Source organism: Plectrocnemia conspersa, unplaced genomic scaffold, assembly GCF_051122295.1.
Source record: "Plectrocnemia conspersa isolate PC_06_02 unplaced genomic scaffold, ASM5112229v1 ptg000012l, whole genome shotgun sequence".
In the NCBI taxonomy this organism is placed as follows: Eukaryota; Metazoa; Arthropoda; class Insecta; order Trichoptera; family Polycentropodidae; genus Plectrocnemia; species Plectrocnemia conspersa.
The window spans coordinates 9,087,152-9,098,431 of NW_028277176.1; the positions used below are offsets into that span (position 1 = coordinate 9,087,152).

The following is an 11,280-nucleotide window of genomic DNA, read 5'->3' on the forward strand; positions in this document are numbered from 1 at the left end:
AATGATCTTTACATTATATTATCAGTCCAGCCATGTCACCAGTAGATATATATTTTTATTAGCAAAAATATAATTTAACTTATAGGAGCTAATATGCTGCTTTAAAATGTGTATGAAACTTAATTTGTCAGTTGCGAAACGGCAACTTGGTAAAAGTTCTATGGGGTCCTATTTATATTTATGTATAGATTTTTATTATGGCCAAAACTTGGCAGCTCTAGCGACACTGGCGTGACGGTTTTTCTCTGGAGTGGCAGCCCTGGTAGGACTCGCAACGGCCGGTTGCGGGTCCTACCACAACGGCCGGTTGCGGGTCCTACCGCAACGGCCGGTTGCGGGTCCGGCTTGCTGATAAAAACATGTAAACAATTTATATCGCAATAAAACATTACTGCAGCGTCTAATTGCCACCCGTCACCATCCCGTCGCCAAAGTTATAAAATTAATTATAAATTTAAAATTTTCATTAGCTTATTAGCCCATTTATATGTATTTATTTAGATTTTAATATAGCCAAAACTTGGCGGCACTTTAATAACACTGTCGGCACCGTTGCAGTGGGAACGCTCAGTACTGATTGTTCCTACTAAGACGGTGACGGCACGATTTTATTGCTTTTAACGTATATTTTTGATTTCTAGAAAAATAATTTGTTTTTTTGAGCTCTCCTATTGGATGAAATTTGGTTTTGATATGTTTCATTCGATTCTCACTTATTGTAAATCGTAATATTGTTGTAAAAAGTCTTATAATGAAAGCTAGATAACTGAATGTTCCCATTGCGACGGTGACGGCACGATTTTATTGTTTTTGACATGGATTCCAAACAGGGATCCCATTGAATTTAGCCAGAAAAAATCATGTCAATAAATAAAATATTATGAGTATGAATCTCAATAAAATTGAAATATTAAAAAAGCAAAGTGGGCCACTGACTGGCACACTTTCGCCCTTCCCCCTGGAAAAAGCTGAAATGACATCTCTGAATTTTAAATAATAAATATTTTTGGCAGCTCAGACCAGAATAATGTAATTTTTATGATAAAAATTGATTTTACCCTTGCTACTCGAATTCAGTATTGTACGGATTTATTTATTACTGCTATTAAGCAACTTCCATTAATTAGGTCATAGGTTTTTCGTGAATTTTTACCCCCCTCCCCCTCCTATTTCACAAGATGTCATTGTGCCAGACTCCTGTTTGTTTCACATTGTTATGAATTCTCTGACTCTCCTCCAAAGAAAAATTAAAAAAAAATTAAAATTTTTGTCTTTAAAATCTAAATATTATATTAATTATTTACGTATTTTTGAAGTATGAAAAATAATAATTTGCCTCTCTGTGAAAAGTATTTATTTTTACAACTAGCAACATCATTCAAAGTTTGATAGCTGTCAGATTCAATTCATAACCTATGTAATACGCATCATCTTTTATTTTCTAATCAAGTGTTTTCTGTACAATTATTTTAATTTTATACTTCGTAAATATCAATTTTTATTTGTAATATTCATTTGATACCTCATATTAAGTAGATACCTCATATTAAGTAAGTATACATATTTATTATTGAAAATATATTTTATTTTTAAATTTATGTTCTAATAGTGAGTATTAATTCTTAAGATTAGACGGAGGTGACATGATAAACTCACAACAACCGTGTCCAGTCTGTGGAGAGAATAAAGTAATCCTCAAAGATGGATTTTTATATTGTATCGAATGCGGAACTAGAGCCGCTGATTCGCAACCAATACTAGAATTCTCGCAGGATGTTTATGTGGGTAGCAAAGCTACTAGAAAACAAAAATTGAAAACTACAGATAACAATTGTATAAATTATTTTATTGCAATATTATTGTATATGTATTAAGTTGATGCTAAAGTAATTGCTGTTTTTAAAATGAACGGAATGTTGCATTCAATTACTGAATGCAACATTCATTTAATTACTAATTCATTTATAAATTTCGTCTCTATAAAGGGTTTTGATTTCAAACGAAAACCATTTTTCTTAAATCTGAGAAAAGCGGAGGGTATTGTAAAATTTTCCGTCTTAGGTCAATCATTACCACAAGTCTGACATTATAATAGTAAAAACCAGGGCTGTGGAGTCGTTAAAAGAAAACACGACTCCGACTCCGACTCCGATTCCGATATTTACCAACAACACGACTCCACTCCGACTCCGACTCCGACTTCAACTCCGACTCAAAAAATATTAATTTTATCAGGAATTTTTGGTGTTTTTCTACACGTTTAATATTCTTACGCTATACACATTTATTATTACGCAATTAAAAATTCATAAATTTCATAATTTAAAAAAATGCTCGGAGTCGCTCATTTTTCACGACTCCGACTCCGACTCCAACTCCGGCCAAAACACCACGACTCCACGACTCCAACTCCGACTCCGACTCCGACTCCACAGCCCTGGTAAAAACGATGACCTTTCTATTCACTGAATGCACCGTTTTTAATTAAATGCCTTATTCAAGTTGTCAAACTGTTCATAGTATTTTTTATTTTATTCGATTTTAGATGTTTATAATAGATCATATCGTTAATATTCCATTGAGCACTCAATAAACTGTTTTACAGCACTTCCTAAGGCAATCTAAAGTAAGTCCTGATTTTAATGATTTGCAGGTAGTTGCCTTGTATAATATTTGACAGATTCTACCTTTCTGTAATTTCAATTAAAGTCAATCGAGCCTATCCACTATGGATCATATTGCAAGTTAACTTTGACGGTACATCGGTGGGGTACTAAAAAGGTTTGCTAGGAATAAATTTCTAGAAAGATACTTATTTTACAGAAACCCATTCTTTCCACACCGTATTTCCAGTGGTTGTTATATTACTTCCTTTTTTTAAATTTGTATAACATACATTATCGGATATGCGTTTTATCCTTAGCCATTGTGAATTTTACGCTTGAAGATGAAAAGGTAACTGATCAAAATAGGGTTTAGAGAGTCTTTTTTAATAATAACAACCATTTATCATATAAACGGCAATAACTTTTGCATCAACCTTTTATTTAAATATTATATTGAATTATATTATTTTAGTTGGTAAAATTTGGTCATCTTGGCACGGATACAATATGATTCTGGCTGGGCTAGCTAGTGAGTTGGGTTTATGTTCTTCTAAGGAATATGAACTTAAAAAGACTACATTAAAGCTATGGGGTATGTTTTTGAAGATTAATCAAGTAGCCTTTTATACAAAAGCTTCTAAACCGACACCTCCAAAACTTATACACAGATTTCATAAAAAGTAATTGAATTTTTATTGTTTTATATTCAATTGTATTATGTGATTTATATTATTTTTGTTCTAGGGATTTAGAATATCTCTATAATATAAAAAAACCAAGAAAGAAGCAAACAGTTGTTGATGACCAGATCGATGAAACGATGGACCGATTACAAATATTCAAAGCTAAAAATAAGAAAAAGGTTATTATAATATATAATTAATCATAATAGATTAATATTTATTTTATTCATTACCATTTTTTACCCCGCTCCGTATTTTTGTTAGTAATCTCAAACTCATTGCTCTCTTCTGTCAGCCTTTTCTATCCGCTTCTGGTGATGGTATTCATCTGATTCTTGAGGTGGTCTTAAGTTGTTTGGTGATGGTTTCTTTATTTTATGGGCCCAAATATTTACTTTCGAAGAACCCTAGGTTGCTTCACAGCCATTTGTGAAAACAGGTCTTATTATAGTCTTATACAGTTCAATTATGTTTCCTTCCCTTATTATATTAGACCCTAGCAGTTGTTTACTAGCATGGTAACATTAATTGTCAGCGAGACGCTGCATTTTAATATTTGTTTTGTTTTATGGATTTTGAATTTATCCTAGGTATGTGAATTTGTCCATTTACTCCTATAGATACTGTTCTATTTGTACATTATCTGTCATACTTTGCCCTCTGGTGCTAATCATGTATTCGGTTTGACTAGGGCCGGTGTGAACTTTTACGGGGCCCAAAAAAATTACATTAAGACCATTTTATAACTATACAATTTATTTATTTTACATCTTATATATATTTTATAATCATATACTTTACATACATTACATTTTTACATACATTATTGCATAAAAAATATTTCTGTACAATGGCTTATTAATATAAGTAACACATTGTACGATGGCTAAGTTGAGGAAAAGCACTAAAAATTCGTTGAGAGTATAGATGCAGTTGAATTTTTTTAATTAGGAGAAAATCATTGAATAAAATAATCCGGTAATGGATGTTGAATGGTTTTAAAAATGAAAGCTTAAGCTTAAATTAATTAAATTACAAGGTTTTATATATAATTGTCATTAAAAATAAACATTTATGTATGTATGTTTAAATGCGACGTTGAATCAAATAGCCTTAAGGCCTTGTCAAACAGAGAGTGAAGCGAAGCGTTTTTATTTTGTAATACACCGAGCCCTTCGAGTCTTGTCACACAGAAAAGCGAACGCGAAACGCAAAAGCGAAGCGAAGTGTGAGCGCGATAGTAGTATTATATGACATTGTATGGCAGACGACAGACAGACAGCGAACACGAGACACAAAGCGAAGGCGAAGCGTGCCGGTTGTGATTGTTTACAAACTATTCATTAGACATACGAAAGTAAGTGTAAAATCAGTCTTCATAAGATTCAATTACCTTATTATTTTCAAAATTATATTATTTTAAATTATATTATTATTAAATTACATTTTCAAAATTAATTTAGCGAATACTTTGGCGTCAGCTCTCTTTTTCCACACGACTAGCTATGTGACGTCTCCGTATCCCTCGTCCTGCAGCTCGCTTTCGCCACGCTTTCGCCTCGCTATGTCCACGCGTCTAGTATGACATCTTCGCATTGCTCACGCTTCGGTTCGCTTTCGCCACGCCTTCGCTTCGCTTTCTGTTTGACAAGGCCTTTAAATATTTTTCGATTACAAAAAAATATATACTGAAAGCCAAATAAAATTATTGTCACATGAAAATTTACCCTAGTACCTCAATCAATAAAGAACGAGTTTTATTTAACATTGAAATAATTTAGAAAAGTTGAGAACATATGTATATAAGGATCCAACCTGGGCCCTCTGCTTTTTGTGTTATTTATTAATGACATAAATACAGCAGTTACAAATTCAAGTTTTCTTCGATTTGCATTCGATCTGTTGTGGACTCCTTCTCTCTACAGAGTGATTTAGACTATGGAGATGGGCTTCCGTTAACCGTCTGCCCTTTAGTGTCGGAAAGTGCCATACTGTGTCATTTTCTCAATCCCGTTCGCCATCAGTTTATTTCTACCATCTCGGTGGTAACATCTTGACTAGAGAACTTTCACTAAAGATCTCGGAATCACTATTGAGAGCAAGTGGAAGTTCTCTCTACACATACACGACGTCTGCGATAAATCTTCCAAGATGCTCGGCTTTGTTATGAGGAATACCTTTCACGATCCGTCTGTTATTCGCATCCTCTATGACACATTAGTTCGTAGCATTCTTGAATCGGGATCTATAATTTGGAATCCCCAAATAGCCAAATATTCCCTTTTAGTGGAAAAAATTTAAAAAAGGTATTTAAGATATCTTTACAAAAGGACACTTGGTTATTATCCGTTCTTATATCCCAGCGCCTTTCTTTTAGGAGCGTTAGGATACGATTCGCTGAGTTCTCGCAGATAGTTGTATGTCACTAAGCATTTTTACAAATTACTGAAAGGTGCTGTCGACAATCCAGCTATTCTCGAGGAATTCCAGTCTTGGGTTCCGGAACATTTTCGAGAATCACGATCGCCTCCTCTTTTGATGACCGTTGGAGTTAGGACGTCAACACTTGCCGACTCGCCGATGGCTGTAGCCATCCGGCTCCTTAATACGCTGGCATTACACATTGACGTGTTTATTGTTAGCTATGAGAAGCTGGTCCAGTTCGTATCATGTAATTTTGATATTTTATGATTTTTTTGTTTAGTTTTATTATTTTTAAGTATTATTCTAATTATGTATATATACTTTTTTTTTGTGTATTAGATAATACAATTATTGTTTTCGACCATCGTGGCGCATTGGGGTAACCTGTTAAGTCACGATGGTCTTAATTTAATCTAAGTAAATAAATATAAAAAAATGTTCTGAAGCGGTCAGTTTAAGCTTCAATTTGTAGTTTTCAGCAGTGCCGGTTGACGATTTGTGATAGGTCGTTTGTACAGCGAACTGTACAAAGTAGCCCATATGAAACCTTCCAGTAGATTCTTGACATGTTTGACGGGTAACATTGTAGTCGTAGAACCCTTTGACATTCGTCGATATTTATCCTCAAGCGTGTGTCCTGGAGATGGTTGCTCAGACAGGAGGCGAGGTGGAGATCCGAGTTCGAAGGGGACCGTTGAGCGAAGATGTGATCCGAGCGACGAGTTGTAGTCAAGTTGTGTCCAGAGTCGAATGTAAATGTGAACTCTTGGCACCGCCTTATATTCCCAGTCGGGTGCGCAAAAGTGTCCCCACTCCGCGCGTTGGATGCGTTAGCGGGGATGCGGTGTCATTGTACAACGCCGCTTAGTTCGCGTGTAAGGCTCAGCAAGACTTCACTTTATATAGTGTCTGCTGCGTCCCGGACGGACGTTGATCTGGGTCGCTATAGTTCTATATATTTAAAGCTATTTTATTCAAAAGCAGAAAAAAAATATAAAATAAATGTTCAATGTAAATGCATTTTTGCAGAATTTTTTTTAATAATATTCACGAAATTCATGGAGTTTGCCATTTTGTTTTCTATATAAATAAAGATCTTAATTGGTATTGATCATAGATGATCAGAGATAACTTTTAATTAATTTTAATTTATAAAAAACTATGAAGTGCTAAAGCCATAGTAATTGGGTTTGTCAACATAATTTGTAATCGATCGAAACGTCTTGATTTCCTTATACAATTCTGTTCCATTAATATCACCTAAATGTAAGTGTAAATCTTGACAACATTTAAATATATATTGCTCGGTTGAATTAGTAATTAAATTCTTATATTAAAACCAAATATACTTGATGTCTTTCATATGGTTTAAATATATTTTTCAAAGATATTACTGTGATATCAATTATCTTTAAAAAATAGTTTATTCTAAAATTTAATTCATCTTCTTTCTTTGAAGATTCATCTTCTCCCTTTTAATCAAAGAATTTTCTTTTTTACTCTCTAAACCAGGGGTGGCCAATTCAAATGATCTTGCGGGCCACTTTGGAAATGCACCATAACTACGCGGGCCACATATAAAATTATGTTTCCTCATATTAGATTTAGATACACAATAGACATTTTTTTGGAGTGAAAAATTGTCTATAGTGTATTGGCCATTATAAAATAAATATATTTTGTAAATGTGATGAATCTTGCGGGCCGGAAATGTTCAAGGCGGACCCTCATGCGGGCCGCGGGTTGGCCACCCCTGCTCAAACGAAGACTTGAACTCAGCCCTTATAAATAATCGATTTTAATTTACTTTTCCTTTATATTTTCTGTATATTTTATGTAAATTATTTAATTCGTTTTAATGCTGCATAACTAAATCTTTGTGCATTTTTGAATTTAGCAAAACTTTGTTAACGATATTTACTTTTGCTAATAAATTATATTTCATTGATAAAATTTCACTCTTTAATGTATTGTTAGATGAAATAGCAATTTCGTTTAAAGTAAATCTGATATAAAGGCAAGTGTTGACTTTATTAATATCTAAGCCGATTTCTGCCGCTTCTTATCCTTAATTGGCACTGTGATCCATCATGCATAAAAAATACATTTATCGAACAGTTTTCGCCTCTAGAAATAAATTGAATATCATTGGGATAATGCATCTTTTTGTTTAACCCCAGATTTTATCTCAAAATTCCCGGAAAGCTCATTTACTGCGCGGAAAGCTCATTTACCAATGTGTGCTCATTAGTATGACTTATCTTACACAGATTCCTAATGAATATTTTCTCTATTCACATTATTGATCGCCTGTTTAAAGTTTAAGTAGGCGGAGTAGTTATATGTTGTGTTCATACTCTTTCTCAATGGTTTGTCTCATGAGGTGTATGTGATCTATGGTAGATCTGTATGTTTGGAAATCACATTGAAACTCACTCAGTATCTCTTCATTGTATTTCAGTGAAAGCCAGTGTCCAAATTTTATCCACCGTTTTATGTGTTTATCTGAGAGCTGTATATGTACATTAGTTGAAGTCAATTAAACAATAAATTGAAGCGTAAATATAACTGTAATATTTATGCTTCTGTTTGTGATGAAATATGGATTATTATCGCGAGAGTAGTGACTACTGCATTGTCACGCTTTTATCTACTGTTCAATCAGATTCGATCGTAATATGCATGATATTATAGAGCTATAAACATATAACAGTGGATAGAATTTATACACTAGTTTTCGATGCTGTAGGCTTCGATCTGTTAGATAGAGTGGTTGACAAGACTTTATCGGCCACATTTAGAATCTTAATTCCTCAATATGCAGCTTGTTTTTAGGTATAGTTATATTTTATCTTCCATTCCTCATTCCTTCATCCCTCCATTTTTTATAAAAAACTAATGTATGCATGTAGTATTAGGGTTGCCCCTATAAATTTTCTATATTCCATCTAGTTTTTTAACAATGGAGATTTATTAAAAAGTTGTGTATATCGAATATTGTTTTTATAATCATGTTTATATGAAGCATTTTTGTTTCAGCAACTTATATTGGCAAAGCACTACGACAAAATCAGTTCAAGCCAAAAATCAAATATTGCTGCTTCTCAAACACTCGCAGACTTAAAAGTATCCGAAGAAGTCAAACCTAGCATTGTTAATTTTAGCAAAATGAGTAAAAGATTCTTTAAAAAATATATGTCTACGAAAGAAATCGAAGATCACACTGAGAACGGATACTGTGGGTTCGATTGTAAATGCTTGTTGAAGAAACAACACAATATGCATCTATACAGCCGTATCAACTATCTATCAATATTTAATTTATATGTCTTATTAGCGATAGCTCTTCGCATAAACAACGATGATGTCCACATTGGAGATATGCTACGGTGGTGCAGAGAAGGACATTTGTCTTTTGGCCGATACGATCATTTCTTCCCTGAAGATATGATCTTCAAATCGAGCGATCCACATTTTACTGTAACACCTAATGCTATGTCTCATGAACGTATAAGAAAAGTTGCTGGACTATTTGCTAAACAATTTAATCTGGATAAGATAAAGGCGCCTAATATGCAACCATTAATTCAAAGATATTTAAAAGAATTGGAACTACCGAATGATTTATTAAATTTCATACTGAAATTAATAAATATAAATGGGAACGTGCCACATTTTGAACCGATGAAATCTTCCTGTATGCCAAATTATGAAGCTATAGCACTATCGTATATAATAATAGCTATGAAAATGATATTTGGATTGGACGGCGTCACTGAAAATAAAATATCTATTCAAACGGAAGAAATTAACAAAATACTTCAATTAAATAAAATTGTGAAGAACTTATATAATCACGGTTTTGTACAAAGCAATGCAGAAGTTAAAGATGATAGCTTGAAGAGGTTATTTGTCTGGAAATCTTGGATAAAATATATAGAATATAGAAAAATATGTGTCGGTCAATATCATTATCCTACAAAAATACTTTTAGATCCTGATGATTGCGATAATCCGGATCTTTTTCTGCATCACAAGAAGATAATGAGAAGAGATGATGATGCAGAATATGTTGTTAAAAATCAAACAAATACTCTTATTAAAACCATAATGGAGGATATTAATTATAACTACAATGATATAGAAGAAACTTTTCCAGTTTTTTCTTGCTCACTGAATCCGATGTCTTCATACATTGAACATTTACTTTTATGGACTAATCCAAATAATGAGATATTTAATATAAGTATACTTGAAGAAGACTTTACATCTTGCAGTTTATCATATTTTTTTAATACAAAAAAATTAGATAATATGTTAATGGAAAAAAACGTATGTCTTCAAGTAGTATGTTTAAGAGAAGTTCATACAAATATAAAGCCTAAAAGCTATTTTTATCGTCATATTGATAATCACATATCTTTGAAGAGTAATCGTGATGTTAAAGTAGTAAATTGTGAAACTTCAAAATGGAATGATTTACAATTAAGTAAAAAGATTACAAATATATTATATGAATTAGATACCGATGTAGTATCAAAATGTGATATTAAAAAGAAGCATGTAGATGAAGTAAAAAATAAAATATCAGTCAAAAAGAAGTCTGTTCAACTAAATGTGTGTTATGATGATTATTGGATACAACATTATACATATTTTGATAAATTTATGAAGCAAGAATTCGAAGAGGAATTGGATACCAGTTTTTCATCAAGTTTTGCTTGGTTGTTAAGGGAGTGTGCAAATATGGTGGAGATGTCCACTTTAGAATTGTATAAAGAGCTGTGCAATATAGAAAATAATTTATTTAAGAAATAATGTAAAATAATATTATTGTTTTATTTTATATTGATTAATCATGATATAGTGATTAATCAATGATTAGTCATAAACTTTCAAAGCGCTAGAAAACCTGTATTAAATGCCAAGATTACATAAAACATATTGCTCTATTTTACATTCTTTGTTTAATAAATATGATGATAAAAATATTTCATGTTTTCATTTGACATACCTTTGCACATTCATACTGATTATTTTTGCATTTTATTTACATTGAGAGTCAATGGTGCTTAATGACCACGTCTTGTATCTATACACAAAAAAAACGGTTCAAGGATTTTTATTTGTAGCTCTTCTGATTTTAAAAATTAATGTAAACACAGAAGAAGCGCCTGTTTGGGTGCCAAATCTTATATTAATCTCGTCAATAATATTATTTCTGGAATTTATTTAAGACTCATATATACAAATTTGTTAATCCTGCTATTGCATATATAATACAGAGTGATCCGATTCTAATTTTAGGAATATTGGCAGCACTGTAAATCAGACAGCTGTTAATAATTACGTATGTTAAATGTTAGTTTGTAACAACACATTTATGAAATGTATTGCTTCACTACCGTTCAACGCGTTAAAATTGTAAAATTGTTCTACAGAAATAATAATTCTGTACGAACTGTGTATCGAAATTCACGAAAAGATAATGGTAAATTTCATTGTCTTACTGAGCGAACAATTCACAACGTGCATCATCGTGTCGCCAGTTCAGCCGAGAATATTGA

At 32.5% G+C, this 11,280-nt stretch overlaps 1 protein-coding gene across 3 annotated transcripts; it reads left to right on the forward strand.

Annotated features, from left to right (window-relative positions):
* The first annotated feature begins 1,376 nt into the window (after positions 1 to 1,376).
* TAF1B (TATA box-binding protein-associated factor RNA polymerase I subunit B) lies at positions 1,377 to 10,702 on the forward strand. Of its 3 annotated transcripts, none has more exons than XM_088200293.1 (5): positions 1,377 to 1,550; positions 1,628 to 1,833; positions 3,079 to 3,286; positions 3,351 to 3,468; positions 8,753 to 10,702. In XM_088200293.1, the coding sequence occupies exons 2-5, from the start codon at positions 1,644 to 1,646 to the stop codon at positions 10,529 to 10,531; spliced, it is 2,295 nt and encodes a 764-aa protein (XP_088056419.1). In that variant the 5' UTR covers positions 1,377 to 1,550; positions 1,628 to 1,643; the 3' UTR covers positions 10,532 to 10,702. The 3 variants fall into 3 exon arrangements, with proteins under 3 accessions (XP_088056419.1, XP_088056418.1, XP_088056420.1); XM_088200292.1 differs by having other exon boundaries at positions 1,388 to 1,532; XM_088200294.1 differs by having other exon boundaries at positions 1,395 to 1,532; positions 1,633 to 1,833.
* Positions 10,703 to 11,280: the final 578 nt, after the last annotated feature.